This window comes from Oryza glaberrima, chromosome 1 (genome assembly GCF_000147395.1).
Source record: "Oryza glaberrima chromosome 1, OglaRS2, whole genome shotgun sequence".
NCBI lineage: Eukaryota > Viridiplantae > Streptophyta > Magnoliopsida > Poales > Poaceae > Oryza > Oryza glaberrima.
In genome coordinates this window covers 32,425,493-32,448,097 of record NC_068326.1, presented here as the reverse complement: position 1 = coordinate 32,448,097, position 22,605 = coordinate 32,425,493, and the positions used below count along the sequence as shown (strand labels likewise).

The following is a 22,605-nucleotide window of genomic DNA, read 5'->3' as shown; positions in this document are numbered from 1 at the left end:
AGAGTTAGGTCTCGGCCCACTCAGGAAGATATTGTTAATCGTGGTAGGGTGAGATTCAAATCACGGGTTAAACAACGGAAAGAAAAGGCTGACGCGTGGGTCCCAAGTTTGCCCCGAGTCCACTGTGAAACGAGGTTGGTTCATGGGAGAGTGGAGGCGGCACAGATCCACCCATCGACGGGCATAAATTTGGGCTAATCCCGAATCTATTCGCTCCCAGAACAAACGCCATGGCCTCCGCCGCCGCACCGACGCCGCAGCCGTTGCTCCCCGTGACCAACCCCGCGGCCGCCGGTGGCTCCGCGCCGTCCTCCGGCTCGGCGCTCACCGACGCGCCGCTCGCCACGCCGGCGTTTCGGCTCTTCGTGAGTAGGTTCTCCGACACGGCGCGGCGCTCGCTCGCCGACCGACGGCCCTGGACGGAGCTGGTCGACCGGTCGGCCATCTCCAAGCCGGACTCGCTCTCCGAGGCCACCTCGCGGCTGCGCCGCAACCTCGCCTACTTCCGCGTCAACTACGCCGCCGTGGTGGCGTTCTCCCTCGCGGCCTCGCTGCTGGCGCACCCCTTCTCCCTCCTCGTCCTCCTCGCCATCCTCGGCGGCTGGTGCTTCCTCTACGTCTTCCGAGCCGCCGACCAGCCCGTCGTTCTCTTCGGCCGCACCTTCACCGACCGCGAGACGCTGCTCGGCCTCGTCGTCGCGTCCGTGCTGGCCTTCTTCATGACCTCCGTGGCGTCGCTCATCATCTCCGGGCTGCTCGTCGGCGGCGCGATCGTTGCCGTGCACGGCGCCTTCCGCGTGCCTGAGGACCTCTTCCTTGACGACCCGAGCGTTGGCTCCAATGGCAACACTACCAGCAGGCTGCTCTCCTTCCTCGGGGCGCCCGGATCTGGGGTTTGATGCGGCGCAGGATCTGGTAGGATTCTTGGGCTCGTGGAATTTATTTTGAGTACGAATTGGCATGGATCTGGTTCGTCGGCTGTAGCTAATTGGTTGCCGCTCTGCTTGTGCTTAATTGTGAGTAGTTATGAATATGCAGATCATATTTTGCCTTCTAATATGTGGTTCGAATTATGCAAAGATCTGCTAGATTTGTACTTCACTTGTTAGTTTGAATCTGAGTGGTGACTGGTAAGAATTGTTAGATGTCAGCAACTCAGTATGTCTTGTGCTCTGTTCTTTCAAGTAACTGTACACCGACTCCTTAGCAAGTTTATGGTCCTTCAATTACTTACTACGTTGTTTGGATCATTTTATTTACTGCACTATTTGGAGCACTTATCTGCTTTATTATATTCACTGCTTTATCTGAATGTTTTGGTGTTGTACTGCAATATTTGCTTTTCATGTCTTACTACATAGTATTTTGGAGAACAAGTGCATTGTAATACAGCAAGGATGTATATCTGTGATTCTTAAACTGTAGGACTCTATAGGTTTGTTATGTTGTCAATAAGTATGGACACTTGAGAGTATCACTTATCAGTTTGTTGTGTTGGTTAGAATGTCCAGAACTTCACATACCATTTTACAGTGAATGCCTTCAATATTTGAGTAGTTATGCAAAGTTTTAAGTTATTCCAGTTATGTTGCATGTAGGATAGAGAAACTTACAGTTTTCTTGCATTGGTCAAATATGTTGGTAAACCTTCTTTGATATCTTATTGACTTGCTGCCAGAGCATCCCAGTAACATGTTTTTGCTGTATATACATGGCAATTAATATTTTAACTGGTGTTTTACGATCCTTGAGTAATGAGTAGGCCCCTGAGATATGTAGTGGTACCTTTCATCTGCAGAATTACCATAAATTAACACTACAAAGTGTGATACCTCTGCATTACCCTTCTAGGGATCAATGGTGAATCCTAGACTGTCTTATGGTACGAGTCCAGGCAAGTCTCTCGTTGATATATCACTGCATAACTTTCTCATAAGATGCTGCAGATTAAAAGTCTAACCTTTGAAGGTGCTTCATCATTCTTGCCTGTTTGAACTACCTTTGGATATTGGATTATGATAAAGACATATGGCAGTTTTTTTTTTCAATTTGACTTACTCAACACCTTGATTGACTTCTTATGTTGAATATATGTGAGAATGGTTGACTTTGTAAATTGGAAGCTAGAACAGCACCAGCGACAATGAGACAGATGTTAACGTTGACTAATTGTCAGTACTCAATAGTACGAATTTTGCTTCTCTATGGAAGTTTTGCATTTATGTTTCAGTATGGAGTTAGTCACTTTTCGATATCACATGGGTCTTCCAGTTATTTACTCTTTTCCAGGTAAGTATTGGCTAATGATTGGGGTTGAATATTCTTAGGACTTCCTCATTTTCGAAGATGTTTTCTCGGCTATTCTCTGAGTTGGAGTATATGTTTAACGGATTTCCTAAATTTATGGCGTCATATTCTGTTGCTCGTCATATTCTGTTTAACGGATTTCACAGTCGAATATTTTGGCCATCAGTTCATCAGTGCACGAATCTCACTGAATATTTTGTGCACGAATATGTGGGGAAGGAATTATGGGTTGTGAAATATGACTCCTGACAGAAGAAAGCTAAGGATAAGCTTTGTCAATAACACTAGTAGTACCATACAAAAGTGCAAAAGCGGACAACAGAATGCGATCTGGAAAGTTTGGGCCGTTTTGGTTTGCTACCAAAACTGAGCCATACCAATATTTTGGTTATCAGAACAGTAACACTAAGAGTTTGGATTGTGACCAAATCACTGGTAGTGCCTAGACTTAATTTGGTAGCAAGACATTGGCTGGAATTGGTAGCCTTCCGTCGCCCGCCGGAAGCGCCCAGAAGCAGGTCACACAGCCCAAACTAGTTCACAAACTAGTTCACGCACTTCCGTTCAAAAAAAAAGGCTAGGGCTTCATCTTTTCTCTACTTCAATAAATACCCAGCCACTACTCGTCTCCTCGGCTGGCCGCCTCACCGCTCTGCTTATCTGTGCTTATTCTCCAGCAAATAGTACCAAATCTATTACACCACAAAAAAAATTGGTAACCCTTCATTGGTACCAATCCAAATGGAAATTGACCCATAAAAATTTGGCACTTCATTGGCACTAATCCAAACACTCATAATTACTGTGCTATCCTACCAAAATCTTGGTAGTGCCAAAACTTGGTAGTGCCAAAACTTGCCTAGGTTTTGGCACTATCAAAATTTTGGTAGGGTACCAAACCAAATAAGAGCAAGTTCAATAGTATAGCCCACTACTAGCTCCAATTCATCTATAGCGAATCTAATAATCAATTCATACAATAGTTGCTTACTATACTATTAATATATGGTCCCACCTGTCATACACACATTGCGTCTTGGAGTCTGTGCTGCAGCTGGTTACAAATCTGTAGCCCGCTGCTCTTCTTTCTCATCGTTTATCTCATTAAAATATATTTATAGCTGACTAATAGTCTGCTATTGTACCTACTCTAAGCCCATAGTAACTGGTAATACTCCCTACTCCAGCAGAAATGAAATGATGACTACTTGACTATCCTTTGACATTTCTTTCCTCCTTCGATGGACGCATTTCAGTACTATGTTGCATATTTGCAATGGTGATCTAAGTAACACTTGCTACAAAAAGGATTTATTCCAAAATAATGCATAGAAATCACATAAAAACTCTTAACTTTACAGGGGAAAGCTCAAATCAAGATGAAAAATCAACCCCTAGTACTGGAGATCACAAAATAAACCCCCAAAAAGCATCAATTTGGAATACGACATGAACGGGATTTTGTATTCTTAACGCAGTATCATCATCTGCCGAATGCTGATCACTAGCACATTGGAAGATCAACAGGAGGCGCCTCCAGAGTCTCCAGTTTGCCATACCCATCCTCCACCAGGAACGCCATTGCCAGGCCCCAGGTTATGTGCACGTCAAGATGGCAATGCATGAGCCACACCCCAGGGTTGTCGGCGACGAACCGGATGACGGCCCAGCCGTTTGTCGGCACCGCGACGGTGTTCCTCTGTGGCGGGTCGACGTAGTTGAACTTCTTGGCGTCCTTCTTGGGGTCGAAGTTGCCGAAGCCCTCGGCGAGGATGTAGAAGTCGTAGCCGTGGATGTGGATGGGGTGGTTCTCCGGCGAGACGATGCTAGTGTCCTGCAGGACGATCTGCACCACGGAGCCGAACTTGAGCTTGTACAGCTTCGTCGCCGGGACGGGCTGCCACAGGTAGCGGGGGACGTTCTGTGCCGTGTAGTCGAACTGCACCGGCGGGTACGCCGGGAAGTCGGTGGTGAACACGCCGGGGATGCCGTAGTAGTGCGCATGGAGGAGCGAGGTGGTCTGCGGGAAGACGAAGGAGATGTTGTTCATGCTGGCCGTGAAGCGAGTGTTGTTCGGGCCACCGCACTGCTGCCCGGGCTCGCAGTTGAACAGGCCGACACCGACGGTGAAGAAGAGGTTCTCGTCGACGGGGCCGGGGATCTTGACCTCGTGGGGGCTCCTGATGCCCGCGGCGAAGGCGGTGGCGGTGTTGGTGTCGTTGAACGCCGGGAGGACCGGGAACGCCGGCGGGATGGAGGGGCCGAAGTCGGTGGCGCAGCCGCAGTCGTACTCGATGACGGCCGTGGTGGTGGTGTTGTCGAAGGCCACGCCCTGCGCGGAGTCGTAGGCGCGCGCGGCGAGGTAGTACCGGGTGGGCGCCTGGTCCATGGTGACGAGGACGTCGGTGGTCTGGCCCGGCGCGATCATGAGCACCGAGGTGGTGAACGGCTTGGTGTAGGACGCGTCGACACCGACCACGGTCATCTTGTGCTGCGCGATCGAGACGAACAGCTCCTGGTTGAGTGCCGCGTTGATGAACCGCAGCAGCGCCGTCTCGCCGGGCTTCACCGGGACAGCCGTGGTCTCTGCATGCATGTTATCATGTCTCTGTAAATTTGCCACGCACTGACGCACACACACTGGCTGGTAGAACACGCATACTAGAGTGAGTGATTTTCTACCTTCCTTGGAGCAGTTGTACAGATCACCAGGCTGACCGTTGATGGTGTACGCGTCGGAGATGTTCGGCGCGGCGCCGGTCCTCTGAGCCTCCCTGATGACTTGGATCGGGTCCGCGTCCCACCATTCCCCTGTCCATCGTGCCAAGTGCCAACATTTTCAGTGTCAGTTCAGACGACTGATCTGATAGTTAATCTGCAGATCTGTGTACAAAAGTAGGAAGGATCAAGACTGACCGAGAATAAGGGGGACTTCTCGCGCGGGCTTCTCGAAGGGGTAGGTCTTGTTCTCCCTGGGGCGGATGATGAGCGCGCCGTAGACGGTGGCCCTGAGCCAGGAGCTGTGCGCGTGCCACCACAGCGTGCCCTCCTGCCCCTCGATGGTGAACCGGTACTTGTAGCTGCCGCCCGGCTTGATCGGGCACTGTGTCACGAACTCCGGCCCGTCCGCCCACCCCGTCCTGAACTGCCGGATGCCGTGCCTGCACGCGCGCGTTGATCACCATGTGTTAGCTAGCTAGATCTCGACCGGCGGCGCGGAAAACAACAATCGTCGCCGTTGACGACCAGGAGCGGAAGTCGTTAGCTGTTTGATTGGTGTACGTAGTTGGGTCGACGACACGTACCAATGGATGGTGACGTTGTACTGCGCGTGGTTGACGACGTTGATCACCACGGTGTCGCCCTCCCGGACCTCCAGCGTCGGCCCCGGCAGCTGCCCGTTCACCGTGATCACGTTGTGTGTCTTGCACAGCCTCTTCACCGGCGTCTCTTGAACCTTCAATAATCCATACACAAAAAGCAGTACCAGTACATTAATTACACGTACAGAAAACGGTGCATCGAGATATACAGGCAATAATAGTGTGCTCGTAGCTAGTAAGATGACACAAGAGGAAAATATATGGCACGTACAATGAATTCATGATGGTGCACTTCGGCGCCGGCGAGCAGCGCGAGCACGCTGCACGCGAGGAGGAAGAGCAGCCGGGACGACGAGGACGACGCCATGCCGGCTAAGCGCAAACGTTGCGGCGCGTGTGCTGGCGTCGGCTCACCGATCGAACGGGTGACACAGTAGCTTAGCTATAGCTCTTGCCCTGAAGGTTTCTGTGTGGCGATGAGAAACTTCCCACAGTGATGGCGCGGTATATATAGCGTTTCAAAAAGTACATGGTTCTACGATCGATTTCTCGTTGTGTTTCGTCATGCATGTTGCTTCTCTGGTTGGTTGGTTAGGTTTTGATTCTTGCGTGGTAGAGGGAAAACTTTCGCAAACACATGCTCATTCACGCATGCATGCCTCGAGGTCGAGTTCGTGTCACCAAGGTTCAACTATGCAGATAGTTTGGTGCACCCACTGGCCTGCCCAGGCCAGCAGCGGCTGCCCCCGTTGGCGCCCTGGTTTCACAGAACAAAGCTTAAGCACTTTCTTCGCACGCGCCAACGCGTCAAGTTGTGTTTGGACAATGGTTCTGAGCTTTTTGTGTGCTGTGTCATCTGATTAGGTTGTTACTTTACTTAGCTTTTGCGTCGAGTTTGAAAGACAGACATTCCATTTCGTACCGCTACCAATCCGTTAATCCGTCAATTGAATGGGACAAAGTCGTTGCGGTTAATCCATTTTTACCCCATGGTTTGAGAAGCAAAACTATCTCATGCAAACGATAATTAAGGGTGGATTGGTGTTTTGCAGTCTAGCTACTGATTTGCTTTGTGATTTAGTTTTATTCATCCTTTTGAACCTTGTCTGATTTCAGACGAAACCTATAGCTAGAGACTGTTTGTTGACCATCTCTGTCGTATCAGTTAGTCTGCCGTTATCAATAGCTGAGTAGGGAGTAATACTTGTGCCTTTTCATGTCAATTGCATCTTTGCTAAAACTTGTGGGCAAAGCGAACTTAGTTTGGAATTATAATGATTAGGAGTTAACTGTCACATTTTATATTATTAATTCCTCACTGCTCAGCTGTGAGCCTTTTGTGTTTCCACTGCTGAATCTGATTGGAGTCATATTGTATTGACCTTAGTACTGGGGAGTTGGAACTGGTAGCTAGCCTATAATATCAAGTGTCAATATTTGTTCCAACAAATCCTCCAAATCAATCTTCTGATAATAATACATTGGCACCAAATCTGATTGCAGCCCATTTTCTAGACGGCGGGTGTGTATGCATGGCTTGCAAATGAGCTTGGAAGCTAAGACTTAACACTTTATATGCATCCATCAATCGTCGTAAAACGAATTTCCATTTCTTCATATGAACTGCTCCAACATATTGGCATCGATTCCAGATATAAATCGCATTAGCGTCACCTAAACAATGAAGTTCTTGCTGATGCAATATTGAATTGAGGGGGAAATGATAATGAAATGTCTCTTGTTTCTGCAGTTGACATCAACACCTTGTTCTGAAAGTCTGAACAATGACACTAGAAAAGCACCAAGCTCCAACTTTAGAAAAACGTTTGCATTTTTGCCGTCGTGGACGGACCAAGGGGGGTAGTAGGTTGTTAACTTGGCGCGCCGGCGTGTTGCCGTCGTCCACGACGACCAGTCGACCACCCTGCAAAGCGTCAGCGTATCTATCTTGGTGAGTCATCTTCTTCTCTGAGTTAGGAGGGGGCAGGTGAGAACAACAAAAATGTTCAAGCAAAGCAACCAAACTCCGATCCACTCTCAAAGCCTCCAAGGCTCCAACCGATCTGAGAAGAAATTCGGACATGCCGTTTGACTTCAATCATTAGTGAGATCATCACTTGATGATAGTGGCGTTGTCTCTGGCCATGCCAGGGGGATTTCCTTTTTGTTTTGACAGAGCAGCTTTGGACTTTGCAGGTTGGAGAGAAAAATGCCATGGCTGAATTCTGCGCCTTATTATAATCGGGGTTGGATGAGGCGTCCGCGTCCTCTCGTCATCCGGGTACGACTGAATATACAATGTGATTAGTATTTTGGATCAATGACGAGGTGGATGCAGTGACAAAGCAGTTGTTGATGAGAAGTACTACTACATTATCTGGAAACTCTGCAACATGTAGTTAGTCAAAAAAAAAAAAAAACTCTGCAACATGTTATGCAGCATTTTCGATCGCTAGTTTTGTAACAAAATTTAATCAATGGCTGCAGCAAAATATTCACATCTTCCGTAGTACTCCCCCTGTTACACAATATAAGTCATTCTAGCATTTCTCACATTTATATTGATATTAATGAATCAAGATAGATATATATGTTTAGATTAATTAACATCAATATGAATGTGAAAAATGTTAGAATGACTTATATTGTAAAACGGAAGAAGTATCTATCCTCTGTTCGCAGGGTATGACCCTAAACTTCTTTAGTTATGATCGTTTTGCTATGTGGATTGATCGTTTGCTGTGTTCGTTGGAGCTGGGAACATATTCCCTCCACACAGAAAATGGAGCGACACATTTTCTTATAATTAATTTAGTATTTGCTAATTTTTTTAAAAAATGATTAATATAATTTTTTAAAGCAACTTCGCATATAAATTTTTTTTAAAAAATACACCGCTTAGCGGTTTGAAAAGTGTGTGAATTGGAAAAGTTGAGGAAAGAACTCAGCCTAAATTGTTCAGAAATTTTCGTGCAATCAAAACTGCGGTTCAGCTTCAGTAAAGCGCAAAAATGGCCATCTTTCGTAGTGAAGGTCTGAAGCAGAACAAATGCTTGCCTGGGCCCCATCTGGCATTGAGTGTACGATACGAAAAATGCGTGGCGTTGCTCGCGGCGTACTAGACGCTCGCCTTCCCCGGCTTTGACTCACAGACTCCACGTCTCCACCCCGAATCTCACTTCCCGTCTCGCCCCCGCCCCCAATCCTCACCGCCGCCGCCCGGGCCAGCCATGGTGGGCGCCGACGCCGAGTCCTCGGCGGCGGTCGACGCCGGCGAGGACCACGGAGACCTGGCCCTCGATTCCTCCTCCGCTGCCTCCACCGACCCTCTGCTCCACCCGCCGCCGTCCCCTTCCTCCACCCCCTCCTCTCCCACCGCGATCGCCGACCACGACGCGTTCATCGAGGAAGACGGCGAGGATGACTCCGCGCCCCACGTCCCATCCGCTTCCGACGAGGCGGCCCCGGAGTTCGTCCAGATCACCGTCTCCGAGCCTAAGAAGCACGCGGAGCCGGCCGCGGGGGCAGCGGGGGTCATTCCTGGCTCCGGGAGCTACTTCTCCTACCTCATCACCACCAGGGCGGCCGACGGCGGCCTGTTCCGCGTGAGGCGGCGCTTCCGCGACGTCGTCGCCCTCGCGGACCGCCTCGCGGCGGCCTACCGGGGGCTCTTCGTCCCGGCGCGACCAGACAAGAGCATCGTCGAGGGGCAGGTCATGCAGCGGCATGAGTTCGTGAACCAGCGCTGCGCCGCGCTCCAGCGCTACCTCGGCCGCCTCGCCGCGCACCCCACCATCGGCCGCAGCGCCGAACTCCATGACTTCCTGACTGAGCCAAGCGGCATTCCCACCTCCGCGGGCGAGTCACCCAGATCGGATCCCGCGTTGAGTGCTGCCATGTCCGCGGCCGCCGTTACCGCTCCAACGGCGCCTGCAAAGCATGGGAGAGATATTTTTGGGATGTTTAAGGACCTGAAGCAGACGGTGGCGAATGGATTGGTGGCAGTGAGGCCGCCTCCAGTGGAGGAGGAAACTGATGCAAAGTTCGTCATGCACAAGGCCAAGCTGGAGTACTTCGAGCAGCATCTCACGACGGCATCTCAGCAGGTACTGTGCTTGTTTTGTACTGGTTTAGCTGGATGCTAGAGCACATACAAACACAGAGTTTACCCTTCTGCATAATTAGTACATTATCATCGCTGATAGACAGGATAAATGAAGCAAGTGACATAGAGAGTTCCTCATGCATGCTTATAATTTGCGAGTTGAGCAACAAATAGATATGTTGTGGCACAAATTTTCAGTGATGTGAATAAGCACAGCAACTGATCTTCTCGTTTGTGCGGTTTGTAGGTAGAGGCTCTTCTTAAAGCTTATGATGATCTTAAAGCAACTACAGGTCAACTGGGAATGACATTCATTAAGCTGGCAAAGTTTGAAAAGGAGCAGGATACATGTAATTCTCAGAGAAAAAGAGCTGTTGATATGAGCAATTTTGCAAATGCTGTTATCAACATGAGCAGATCACAGACAAAACTAAATGCTAAAATTGAAATACATCTGGTATGTTGGAAATTGTAATAGAAAGAATGTTTGCTTCTTATGATTTCTTTTCATGAATCATAATATTATTTTTGCTTTGACAGGGCACTATCTATGAATACTTGGAGACAATGACTTCTGTTCGTAATGCATTTACTGATCGCGCAAATGCTTTGCTTCGTGTGCAAAGTCTGTCAGGAGATTTATTTCTCTTGCATACTCAGGCAGCAAAACTTGAGTCCGTATCATCCAGAGGAATGGGCCAGGAAAGATTAAGATACCAAAAGATTGAAGAACTGAAAGAAACAATAAGAAAAACAGAAGATGCAAAAGGCAATGCACTCCAGGAATATGAGCTTATCAAGGTAATTCACTTGAACTTGTGGATTAAATTGAGTGTACAATTTGTGCATTGTACTTATCATTCTTCCCAGTTAAATGTTGACTTATTGTTCATAACTGTTGTATATTTAACTGCATTATGCAAGGTTGTCACTGTATAAGTTCAGATGACAAAATCAACTACAGTACGGTTTGTTGTATTTCTTTGTTTTGGTCCTTTTGGAAGAGAAATACAATCAATTGTCATGCAGATCGATGCATAACCTGACTGTAGTATGTTCAGTTTACGTTTGTAACAGAGTGCTGTTTTTTTAACACAATACCTTGCAATACTTAAATGGCTTGAAACATCACACATACTCTACATGTGCATCACTTGTTCATTCTAATTTTAGCTCATTAGGGAACATAATGTTTCTAAAGAGGTCACAATGAATTTAGAACTGTGCTGTCAACACTAGCAGCAGGGGTACGATTGTTTCGAAATGAACAAGAGTCAAGAGTGTTGGTTCCAAAATGGTCATGTTAGAGGCTTTGAGCTGTGGTGAATGCATTCAGAGTGCATCCATTGTTTCTGATGTCAAATGAGTTGCTACGTACGTACTGATCTTTAAGTTTTCACAATGTAACTTTCTGCAATTTAGAAGATGATGATATGATATCTGACTTGGTTGTGCTATGCTGTGTACTGGGACCTGGTTTCTTCTGAAAAACCTGTATGAGGTTTATTTTCCAGGTGGAACCTGTGATGTCATGACAATACTGGAGTATGGTTGAGCCTGTCATTCAACTCATTAACTATATATATCGGGGTAGTTTCCTTTTGGGTTATTGTCAAAATATTGGAGTTTACTTTTTAACATTTTCTTATAACGCAGGAAAACAACATGAATGAGATCATAAGGTTTAACAAAGAAAAACGCCATGGTTTGGTTGAGATGCTGAAAGGCTTTGTAAGAAATCAGGTAGAATCACTAAAATTCAATTGCAATGTTATTCTTTTGTCTGCTGTTGTGGATCCTTTCAATCTATTAATGATAAGCAAATGATAAATATGCACTTACTTCTGTATTCCAACAAAATTCCAAGAGTATTAGCTAGTGCTGAGATGGAATGAGAGTTACTGTGATCATATGGTGTATGTAGTATCTGGTTTAAATTAAATTCAGTGGATGATATCTAGTTGCTTCCTTTCTGTCAATCCGCGGAGCTAACACTTTGAAATCTGTTGTGGCAACTGGTAACCATGATGGTATGAAATTTACCTCGCACAACTTTGAAGTCTGCATCTCTATCCATTTAGGATTGGTTGTTTCATTTCATCGCAGTCTCAGCTTTGGTTGCATTTGTCAATTTAAACCTATTCTTCTTTTTGACTTCGCTGGTGATCCTATTCCTAGAGCAACAACTAGACATTTCCCAAACTATGCACACCTAGTGACCTCAGATGATGGAGAGGAGGGGTCAAATTGGCATTGTTGATATTACAGCATAATTTGTTCCATAGTGGTCACTATGCTTAAAAATGATTTAGTGGGCTACTGTGTTTTTTTCTCTAGAAGAGAGTTTGCAATTTCATTGCCATCAGGTTCACCGTTCATGTTCTCTCTCTTTTTCTTTTTTTCTTTTTCAAAATTTCCTTCTATACTATTGACATCAATAGCACATTTCATATTTTCAGTAAATGCAGTAACCACAAAGCTATTAAAACTTGCATCATTGTTCTTCTGCGATGCAGGTTTCATACTCAGAGCATATTTCTAGTATATGGACAAAGGTAGCAGAAGAAACCACAGGATATACAGGCAGGGGCAGCTGAAGTAGGATGTAAATATGCATGTGAATTTTAGCCTTTTATCTGCAGATCAACATCAGTTACAGAATTCGAAATCGTCTTATAGCTCAACACAGTGGTATAGAGTATAGACTATAAACAGAGATGTCACACTTCCCTCCATCCAAAGGGCGTCGGATCAGTGATTTTTCTGGAGATGGTATCTCCGGCTGTTTAGGCGTATAGCAGAATTTTCCAGGAAAGAGAATCAAATGATCAGCAAACCAACACAACTGTTTTTTTTCCCAGTCCTTTTTTTCCACCCTGGGCTTTACAGTAATGTAATGTTGAGTTTCTGTACACGAAACTAGATTAGCTGGAATTTTCTGGTTCCTGAGAGAACCACATACATGAAGATTTCTTTTTGGTCTCCGAACATATTTGTACGCATGCACTTACCTGCCAGCTACTCCAGTTGCCATATCCACTTCTTTTTGTTTCCTCTACGTAGGAGAGTACTGGATGGTTTTTGTGATGTGCAACGGTTTGGCTCGATATTATGCTGGGCATTCACCAGGCAGAACGAGCCACGTTTCTGCAGAAGGTGAGCCACCCATTCCAGCAGGCTGCTGACTGGGCATGCTCGCGACGACTCAGCCTGTGGTATGTGCGGCTCGTGATCGTGGCGATGACCTGACGACTCCTTTTGGGCCCATAGCCATCGGCATCAGCTGCTTATCCCCCTACACGTAAGTATCATTTTGTCAGTTTCTACCGGTGGTTCCGAACCTGTAATTCGATGAAATATTTCTTCCCAGCCTTCCTTGTGTCATTATTTATTTTGAAGGAAAGGAAAAAAGCATTGCCTTGTATATATTAATAGAGCAGGAGAAAATTATAGCGAGGTATATACAGGGTTAGACGAAAAAAGAATAACCCGTAAAAGAAGAGGCAAAAAGCAGGGATTAGGTGATATCTCCCAAGATTCTAAACTCTTGTAAGGTTGCAGCCCCTGCTTTAACCCATGCTCTGCCTTCCTCCTTGATTTTTGCTAAAATTGAGGACGGCGCAGACGCATTGTTGCGAAAGATTCTTGTGTTTCGTTCACACTAGATTTCCAACGAGATTAGAATCACCAAAGTCCTGAGAGGCTTGTGTGGGGTGCTTGGGGACTCCGCTACGAGAGTCCACCATTGCTCGACCGAGTGATAATTTTCCCAATTGTCCATTTGGAGGTCAGTCCTGGTCCATCTTTGAATTTTCGTCCATATCCTCTTTGTGAGTCTGCATTTGGCTAGGAGATGTAAGGCCAATTCATCGACGATGTAGCAGAGTGGGCAAGTCTTTTGGTTTTGCCATCCTCTTTTTTCCAGTCTATCCGCCGTCCATACTCTGTTTTGAGTGACCAGCCAGGAGAAGAATTTGCATTTCGGAGGCGCCCATGCCTTCCAAATTGACTGATAGAAGATGGATTTCGCAGCCCCGAGGAACTGCAGCCGATAGGCCGATTTTGCGGAGTACTATCCATTTGCTGTGAGATTCCAACGGATGCTACCATGGCTTTCGTTGAGCGGCCGCATGGCTCTGATCATTCTCCAAAGGTGGACATATTGCTGGAGTTGATTCGCCTCGGTGATACGGGAGATGTCAATATCTCGGATCCAGTTGTTTTCCGAAATGGCATCTTGCACGGTTCTGTTTTTTCTTTTGGAGACCATGAAAATCTCTAGGGCGATCAGTTGCGGCGTTTGATTATCTAACCATTTCGAGCTCCAAAAGCGCGCAGTTTTGCCGTCTCCCACAGTTATTGTTGTTGCGGCCACGAAGAGGTCTTTATCTAGCTGATTGCATGGGAACACAGTTCCCACCCAAGGTTTGTTTGGCGCCACCCATTCGTTCCAAAGCCATATAAGTCTGAGGGCTGATGCAAAGCGTTGCAGGTCCAGAACACCCAGGCCACCCAAATCCTTAGGCCTGCAGACTCTTTTCCAGTTGACTTTGCATTTTCCCCCTGAGATGTTTTCGCCTCCCGCCCAGAGGAATTTTTTCCTTATTTTGTCCAACTCCTCTAAGGTCCCGTCTGGCAGTTTTAGAGATGTTAGGTGGTAGATGGGTTGTGCCGTGAGGACTGATTTCGTCAGACAGATTCTAGCGGCGGTCGACATCATTTTCCCTTGCCACGGGGCGAGACGCGATCGACATTTGTCCATCAGGGGCTGGATGTGGATTTTCTTGAGTCTTCCAACCACGAGAGGTAGACCAAGGTACTTCATTGGGAAGTTTGTGAGTCCCGCTGGAAAGATCCTAGTTATGCTGGAGAGATCAATGTTATCACACCGGATTGGGGCAATTTGGCTTTTGCTCATGTTTGTTCAGAGGCCGGTCACATGCCCAAAGTCGCTTAAGATGTTGGTGAGAGCTGTCATATCTTGGACACTTGGGTTCACGAATATGGCCGCATCATCCGCATAGAGGGAGGTTCTGAACCTGGGGGCTCTTCCTCGAAGGGGGGATAGATGCCCTAGCTCCGTTGCTTTCTCTAGAAGGTGGTGAAGTGGGTCAATTGCTAGAATGAAGAGCATCGGCGAAAGGGGGTCGCCCTGTCTGAGACCTCTTCCGTGTTTTATAGGCGATCCTGGGCATCCATTGAGGAGGATCTTTGTTGTCGAGGAGGCTAAGATGTTTGAGACCTATTTAGTCCATCTGGATGTGAAGCCTTTCCTCTATATAAGGTCGATTAGGTAATCCCATCTAACCGAATCAAAAACTTTGGTTATGTCTAGTTTCAGCAGGAGGGTTGGCATTCTTGTCTGATGGAATTTTCTCGTCAGGTTTCTCACATACATAAAGTTGTCGTGTATGCATCTTTTCTTTATGAAGGCGCTCTGGGCATGGCTGATCAGGGTCCCCATGTGGGGTTGCAAACGCAAGGCGAGCACTTTTGAAATTAGCTTTCCTATTCCATGTATGAGACTGATTGGCCTGTAGTCTCCAGCGCATTCTGCCCCTTCTTTTTTTGGTATGAGCACCACATTTGCCGAATTGAGGATCGCGAGGTTGTTGCTTCGCAGCTGGTCAAAGGAATGGATGACTGCCATGATGTCTCCTTTTATCGTTTCCCAACAAGCTTTGTAGAAGGCTCCGGTGAAGCCGTCCGGGCCTGGCGCTTTATCGCTAGGGGACTGCTTTAGCGCAGCATGGACTTCCTCTTCAGTAATGGGACCACTGATTGCAGAGCAGTTGAAAGTCGGTAGCTGCAGGACGTCCCAGTCGAGATCTTTTGAACGTGGGCCTGGGCGCGCCATGAAGGTCTGGAAGTGCTCTTTTAGAGCGGCAGCTTTTTCGCCGTGTTTTAATTTCCACATGTTTCCCACTCGTAGCCTCTGGATGAAATTTTTTCTCTTCATTGCATTCATCTTCAAATGGAAGAATTTTGTGTTTGCATCCCCCTCTCTGAGATTGGTGATTCGTGCTGCCTGCCTTCTGCGAGCTCTTTCAACGATCGCTAGGCCTATCACCCTATCTTTGAGGTTTCTTCTTAGCGCGAGTTCAGCTTGGCTGAGTTGCCTTGACTCTTGAGCTATATCGAATTGGAGAATAATCTCGAGCGCCATGTGGAGGTGCAGTCTCCCGTGCGATATTAGTTTCTTACTCCACGCTCTTAGTCTTATTGCCGTATTTCCTAGCTTGTGGAAGAGTATGTGATGTGCGTCATGGTGTGGTTGGGGGGCTGACCAGGCTTCTGTCACCACCTCCTGGAAACCTGGGAGCTGGATCCAGAAGTTTTCGAAGCGGAAAGTTTTCATGCGTGGGGCCTGCCTCTCCTTGTCCAGTTAGCATCAGCGGGCAATGGTCTGAGAGCGAGGTGGAGAGGGCATGCAGTAGGTGCTTCTCAAAGGTTGTGTCCCAACTAGCGTTGCAAAAGAAACGATCTAGTTTGACAAGGGTCGGGCTGTCTTGTTCGTTACTCCAGGTGTAACGCCTGTTTTGAAGTGCAATCTCCTTGAGCTCGCAAGCGTTGAGAGTTTCTTTGAAAATGCGCATTTGTCTGCGGTTGAGGTTTGCGTTATTTTTGTCTGAAGCTTTGTAAATTATGTGAAAGTCTCCGAGCACCAGCCATTTTGAATTGTCGGATGGCTTGATGCCTCGTAGTTCTCTCAAGAAGGTTTGCTTTGCGCTCTCCCTGGTTGGCCCGTAAACAATCGTGATGAGGAAGGTAGTCTGACATTCTTTTAGGGAGACTGTGGCCGAAAGTGAGTAGGTTCTCTGCACGAAGTCTTTGATATCAACAAAATCCTCATTCCAAAGGACTAGGATACCGCCCCTTGTTCCTAGTGGTCCTGTCGCCGGCTTGAATTGAAAAGACCGTAAGCGTCCCCCGCCAAGGGAGTTTACCAGCCTAGCGTCTATGTTGCTCATTTTTGTTTCTTGAAGACATGTGATGTGGGGTTTAGCCTCTTGGAGCGTCTCTCTTACTGTCGCTCTTCTAGCCGGCCTGTTCAAACCACGAACGTTCCATGAGAGGATATCGATGAGCGGATATGTCCTTGTGTCATTATTGTGTGTACAGAAACTACATATTGCTCTCTACAATGACAAGTACACTAGTTTGCACTGTAGTAGTTCAAAACCGTACCACAAGGGGAAAATGGGAGCGACAGATACCACTCCATCTCTGCCATGAAAAATCGAAAATTAGACCCGTTCTCCACCACGAGAAATTCCCTAAAAAATCTAGATTTTAAGTTCAATTCTCTGTACAACTTCTGCTGCATCTGCAGCTGCATGGTGGTGTCAAGCAAGTGCAGCCATTTCTGTTCCACTCAACCTGTTCCTTCTATTCTTTTCCTGTGAAAAAATTTTCCTGGGTAATTTCTGGGATAGGTTTATCAGAATTGCAAAATTGTGCACCGAGACAGAGAGGCTCCGCGAGGGGAAACGGGCGTCTTCGCGTCTGTTTTACTCTACCCCAACGACCACAAGCTGCTCCGTGCTCCCTCTCTGGACTCGCCCCATTTCCTCTCGCCGCCGGCGCGTCGGCGCCGCGCCTCCGGCTGAGGAGAATGCTGCCCCCCGCGCCCACCCGAAACCCGGGAGCCTGCAGGTTCATACCCCTCCTCCCACCAAAACCGCTTCTCTCTCCCGCCGCCGCCGCCGCCTCCTCCCGCGGTGGCCTCTGCGTCGCCGCCGCATCCCGCCGCGATTTCCTCCTCCTAGTCCCCTCCATCGCCGCGGCCTCCACCGTGCTCCAGTCCCTCCCGCTATCCGCCTCCGCCGCGGACGATGAGAAGCAGGCCGCGTCGCCCGCGCCGGGCCCTGCAGCGGCTCCGGCTCCAACCTCCGCGGGAGAGCCCGAGGCGGAGGCGCTGTCGAGGGTGTACGACGCGACGGTCATCGGGGAGCCGCAGGCCGTGGGGAAGGACGCGCGGCGGAGGGTGTGGGAGAAGCTGATGGCCGCGCGGGTGGTGTACCTCGGCGAGGCCGAGCTCGTGCCCGACCGCGACGACAGGGTGCTCGAGCTCGAGGTCGTGAGGAAGCTGGCGGCACGGTGCGCCGAGGCCGGAAGGAGCATCTCGCTTGCGCTCGAAGCCTTCCCGTGCAACCTCCAGGAGCAGCTCAACCAGTTCATGGACAGGAGGTCTTTGTTCTACACTTCTACAGTTGTACTTATTAGTCTAGTTTATCTAGCTGACTGACTGACTGACTATATACAGGATGGGCTCTTGTTGTGATTTATCTGTAGCTTTGGGTTTTTAGAGATTTGAGTCCTAATCGTTTCAAATTCAAGTGCAGTTAGTACTTGTCAGTCTGTAGTTTGTGTTGAGCTCTGAGATTACTTAGGCTCTATTAGATTGTAGCGTTAAACTTTGTGGAAACCTTGCCACAATACTAGCTAAAATTGCCTTGCAGCAACATCACCAAACAAATGTTGTACTGTAAAAGTTCCAACCGGCCACCCCAAATGGATTTTCTAGAATTGACATGTACCTACTACATTGCAAGCATGATGGCGGATGGCCATGAATTAATGTCTGAATGCTGCTTATGATAATATCAAGTGCACTTACCTTATGAAAATTCATTCTTTGCTCAGAATTGATGGCAACAACTTAAGGTTGTACACTTCTCACTGGGCACCAGAGCGCTGGCAGGAGTATGAACCCCTTTTGAACTACTGTCGTGATAATGGAGTCAAACTTGTTGCCTGTGGAACTCCACTTGAGGTAATCCATATGTTACATTGCCCCCAAAAAGTGCATGTGATCAATTCAGTTGTATTGCCATAACAGTATTTTTTATTGATCATTCTTATTTTGTAGACAAGTTGCAATTTAGTCATTTAATATTGATATTACACCATTCCAACTGGCAAGTTTTTTCTTGTATTTTATAGTTAGTCTAGTGTTTTTACCAACTGAATATGGGCCTGTTCTACACCTTTTTTTTTTGGCCCATGTCCAGAAAATGACTCCTATTATAACCCCCTCCACCCTCCTTTTCTCCCATGCCCAAGTAAATGTTCTGATATGCATTATGCTAAATATATGGTTTACTTTTCATCATTTACAATATTTGGTTGAAATACAATTATATAGTCCATTTTCTGGCTAGGTGTCAAGAACTGTCCAAGCAGAAGGAATTAGAGGCCTTTCAAAAGCACAAAGAAAGCTGTACGCTCCTCCAGCTGGCTCAGGCTTCATTTCTGGTTTTACATCCATCTCAGGCCGATCATTGATAGACAAGATTTCAGCAATTCATGGCTCTCCATTTGGCCCAAGCTCGTACCTATCTGCACAGGCAAGAGTAGTTGATGATTATACCATGTCCCAAAAAATAATGAAAGAAATTACTAATGGAGATCCTTCAGGGATGCTTGTTGTTGTAACTGGTTCAAGCCATGTTATATATGGTTCACGTGGAATTGGAGTCCCTGCTAGAATATCTAAAAAGATGCAAAAGAAGAAACAAGTTGTAGTACTTCTTAATCCTGAGAGGCAAGGTATTAGGAGAGAAGGTGAAATCCCTGTAGCTGATTTCTTGTGGTACTCTGCTGCCAAGCCATGCAGTCGAAATTGCTTTGACCGTGCTGAAATTGCTAGAGTTATGAATGCGGCTGGTAGGAGGCGAGAAGCATTACCCCAGGTATCACTCGCTCTTGCTCAAATATCTGTGGTGTTACATAACCTAATAATTGTAAATGCTGTGCATAGAGGTGTTAAGTCCAATGGAAAAGTATAGCTATTGGCAGAGAGACATATATTTGATGAAGAGTCTGTAAAAACAAGTGATTTTTTCATCGAATAGTCAATCGAACTCCTTTAAAAGTAATTAGTGTAAAAGATCTTGGTAGTTAATCAGTTTTTGTTTACTAATACAGCCTTTTCCCCCTCTTATCTCTAAGAATTTGAGCTAATGGTACATTCTGCTTTAAATTTATGACAGGATCTTCAGAAAGGAATAGATCTTGGCGTGGTTTCTCCTGAGATACTGCAAAACTTTTTTGACCTTGAGAAATATCCTGTTATGGCTGAACTGATTCACCGATTCCAAGTAAGCTGCCATCGCACTGTTTATCTTTTGCTCTTTTCCCCTTTACAGTTTTACTCGAGATCTCTATTTATTTATGTTAGTGGTTGACCAAAATGCTACTGCTTTGAAGTATATGCTCTCCTTAGTTATCAGAAAAAAAAGAGTCAATTGATGATGCTGGTATGTCGATAATAGAGATGTTCCATGGTTAAATTATAAAAAATGATCATTTTATGCAGGGTTTCCGTGAAAGGTTATTAGCTGATCCCAAATTCCTGCATAGATTAGCTATTGAAGAGGGTATATCAATTACCACCACTCTCATAGCTCAGTATGAGAAACGGAAAGGAAGGTTTCTTGAAGAGATCGACTATGTCCTTACTGATACAATTAGAGGTTCTGTTGTTGACTTCTTTACAGTGTGGCTTCCTGCTCCTACCATTTCACTCTTATCTTTAGGTGATAATGGTTCTGGTGAGAGTTTGGAGCTCCTCAAAGGACTTTTAGGGTCACTTCCAGATAATGCATTTCAAAAGGGTATTATGGGGCAGAGCTGGAACACAAACCAGAGGTTTGCCTCAGTGCTGATGGGTGGAATCAAACTTGCTGGTGTGGGATTCATTTCTAGTATTGGAGCTGGAGTTGCTTCAGATGTTCTGTATGCTGCTCGTCGAGTTTTGAGACCTTCTACAAGTGTTGAAACAGCGCGCAGAAGAACCCCCATATGGAAATCGGCGACTGTTTATAGTTGCTTCCTTGGAACATCAGCAAATCTACGATATCAGGTACAGAATAGCTCACCGCGATTATATCTGTATGTTTTTACTGGTGGTCTTGTGAACTCCCTAGTTCAGCTCATATGCTATTGATAGCTCACTATTGAATTTGCTTGACCGGTAATTTGTGATGAAAATAAAGGCAACTTAACATTTTCCATTCAATTTTGAGAATGATTTGTAACGTTGCCCAGTATATATGTTCAGGTCATTGCTGGTCTGGTGGAGCATCGCCTAGGAGAATATCTGATGGCTTACTATAATCAGCCGCTTCTTGCTAACTTGTTGTCCTTTGTTTCACGGACAATTAATTCATACTGGGGAACACAGGTAGACTGTTTCTTCACTTTTTATCTCCCCGTGATTTTTTCCATAGTTAAATTGTGTGCTCAGGCTGGTTAATGTATAGAGCAGAAATAGATAAGAGCTGCTAGATCTACAGTTATATAGTACTACTTCTGTTTTATATTATAAGTCGTTTTGATTTTTTTGTCAAGTCAAACTTCTTTAGTTTTGATCAAGTTAATAGAAAAATATAATAATATTTTTGATATAAAATAAAGAAACTATCAAAATATATTCAATGTTAGATTTACTAAATTGGTACTATAAGTGTTGCTATGTTTTTTTTATAAGTTTGGTCAAACTTGAAGTTTGATTTTAAAACGGTCAAAGCGACTTATAATATGAAATGAAAGGAGTATTAAATGGCAAGCATTCTAAAAAACTCCTATAAACATGCACTGGTGTCTAACCGTATATTTGTGCAGGGGATATGACTAGTTGAGATGAAGAGGGAAATTCTCATTATTCACTAGTAGTGTAGTAGTATAATACTACTAAGTAGTCCTTGATCAGCTTTTTGTTTGATAAAACATTTGTTAAACTCCTTCATGGACATTAATGAAAACCTTTCATTGATAGGATCAATCCCTGCAAAGTACTACTGTAGTCTCCAACTTCATATATATTACACAAGTTAGGACTTGCAATCTACCGTTTCTTTGCTGACACTTGTGCTTGATCGATGCAGCAATGGATTGATCTTGCACGGGCTACAGGCCTGCAAACTAGTAAGAAAGAGCTGCCATCTCCAGAGATTTCAAACCTACCTGACATGCCACTGTTAGAATGTGGCACAACAGAAGTACAAAATATGGATGATAGCAACAAGCAACAGCCAATGAAGTAACCGTACATAGCCAATGACTCCTTGGCCTGTTTGATTGTGGCCATTCAACACAGGGACAACTTTTGTTTTGATCACCCGATACTGTACAGGTATATATACGGGAAAGACTTCGTACGGCAGATTGAAGCTCGTCGATATTTTTGTTTCCCAATCTTTATGGCCAGGCCAATTTTAACCCTTCCAGAGTATATATTTGTACATCAGTGAATGAAACAAATCAAGTTCGAAACACGTAAACAATTACACGCAGGAGTTCCCTCTGAACACATCCTATTTACTCATTCTGAATCCAATGTTTTCTTGAGGATTGGCAGTTTGGCACGTGTCAGCCTTAATCGTTCTATTGGCTGGATTTTTTGTAACAAAGAAAGTATAGCTTCTGTCATCTGCATCAGCTATAGGTACACATAATCGAATCACATAATCAGGGCAAGGGTCCCTTTCAATCAAAGAATTTATGTAGGAATTTCATAGGATTCAAATCCTATAGTAAATTTTCCTATTTGGCCTTTTGATTCAAAGGATTGAAGCTTTCCAAATCCTATGAAATTCCTATGGAATGGCACATTGCATGTGGATTTTGGAGGAAATTTAGCAAGAGCTCCAATCTCTTGAAAAATTTCCTTTGAGTCTATCTCATCCGATTCTTGCGTTTTTCCTGCGCTCCAATCCAACGATCATTCATGTATTTTTCCTGTGTTTTGCAATCCTTTGTTTTACACTTCAATTCCTGTCAGAATCATATGTTTTTCCTATTTCTCCGTTTTTTCTACCCTACGATTCAAAGGGGCCCTAAAAGGATTAATGTAGAAATTTCATA

The 22,605-nt window shown here is 45.8% G+C and overlaps 3 protein-coding genes across 3 annotated transcripts; 2 read left to right on the top strand and 1 right to left on the bottom strand.

Annotated features, from left to right (window-relative positions):
* Window positions 1-152: 152 nt before the first annotated feature.
* LOC127763708 (PRA1 family protein B2-like) lies at window positions 153-1,289 on the top strand. The gene has a single exon (XM_052288493.1). The coding sequence runs from the start codon at window positions 231-233 to the stop codon at window positions 897-899; it is 669 nt and encodes a 222-aa protein (XP_052144453.1). The 5' UTR covers window positions 153-230; the 3' UTR covers window positions 900-1,289.
* A 2,313-nt stretch (window positions 1,290-3,602) lies between these two features.
* Window positions 3,603-6,093, bottom strand: LOC127766866 (laccase-3). Its single transcript, XM_052292035.1, has 5 exons — window positions 5,902-6,093; window positions 5,613-5,764; window positions 5,224-5,468; window positions 4,990-5,118; window positions 3,603-4,893 (listed from the first exon to the last, which is right to left on the bottom strand). The coding sequence occupies exons 1-5, from the start codon at window positions 5,995-5,997 to the stop codon at window positions 3,812-3,814; spliced, it is 1,704 nt and encodes a 567-aa protein (XP_052147995.1). The 5' UTR covers window positions 5,998-6,093; the 3' UTR covers window positions 3,603-3,811.
* A 2,675-nt stretch (window positions 6,094-8,768) lies between these two features.
* Window positions 8,769-22,051, top strand: LOC127756252 (protein RETICULATA-RELATED 6, chloroplastic-like). Its single transcript, XM_052281664.1, has 13 exons — window positions 8,769-9,736; window positions 9,983-10,192; window positions 10,276-10,536; window positions 11,392-11,478; window positions 12,252-12,318; window positions 16,261-16,346; window positions 17,069-17,925; window positions 18,382-18,511; window positions 18,900-19,430; window positions 19,731-19,838; window positions 20,057-20,602; window positions 20,801-20,923; window positions 21,627-22,051. Exons 1-13 carry the CDS (start codon window positions 8,861-8,863, stop codon window positions 21,783-21,785), a joined length of 4,041 nt encoding a protein of 1,346 aa, XP_052137624.1. The 5' UTR covers window positions 8,769-8,860; the 3' UTR covers window positions 21,786-22,051.
* Window positions 22,052-22,605: the final 554 nt, after the last annotated feature.

Excerpts from the sequence above, each read along its gene's own strand:
- LOC127763708 (XM_052288493.1), top strand. The coding sequence starts at position 231 with ATGGCCTCCGCCGCCGCACCGACGCCGCAGCCGTTGCTCCCCGTGACC.
- LOC127766866 (XM_052292035.1), bottom strand. The coding sequence starts at position 5,997 with ATGGCGTCGTCCTCGTCGTCCCGGCTGCTCTTCCTCCTCGCGTGCAGC. Across the intron at positions 5,765-5,901 it reads TGCACCATCATGAATTCATT|GTTCAAGAGACGCCGGTGAA; the intron begins GTACGTGCCATA and ends GGATTATTGAAG. Across the intron at positions 5,119-5,223 it reads AGAAGTCCCCCTTATTCTCG|GGGAATGGTGGGACGCGGAC; the intron begins GTCAGTCTTGAT and ends CACGATGGACAG.
- LOC127756252 (XM_052281664.1), top strand. The coding sequence starts at position 8,861 with ATGGTGGGCGCCGACGCCGAGTCCTCGGCGGCGGTCGACGCCGGCGAG. Across the intron at positions 10,193-10,275 it reads CTAAAATTGAAATACATCTG|GGCACTATCTATGAATACTT; the intron begins GTATGTTGGAAA and ends TTGCTTTGACAG. Across the intron at positions 10,537-11,391 it reads AGGAATATGAGCTTATCAAG|GAAAACAACATGAATGAGAT; the intron begins GTAATTCACTTG and ends CTTATAACGCAG.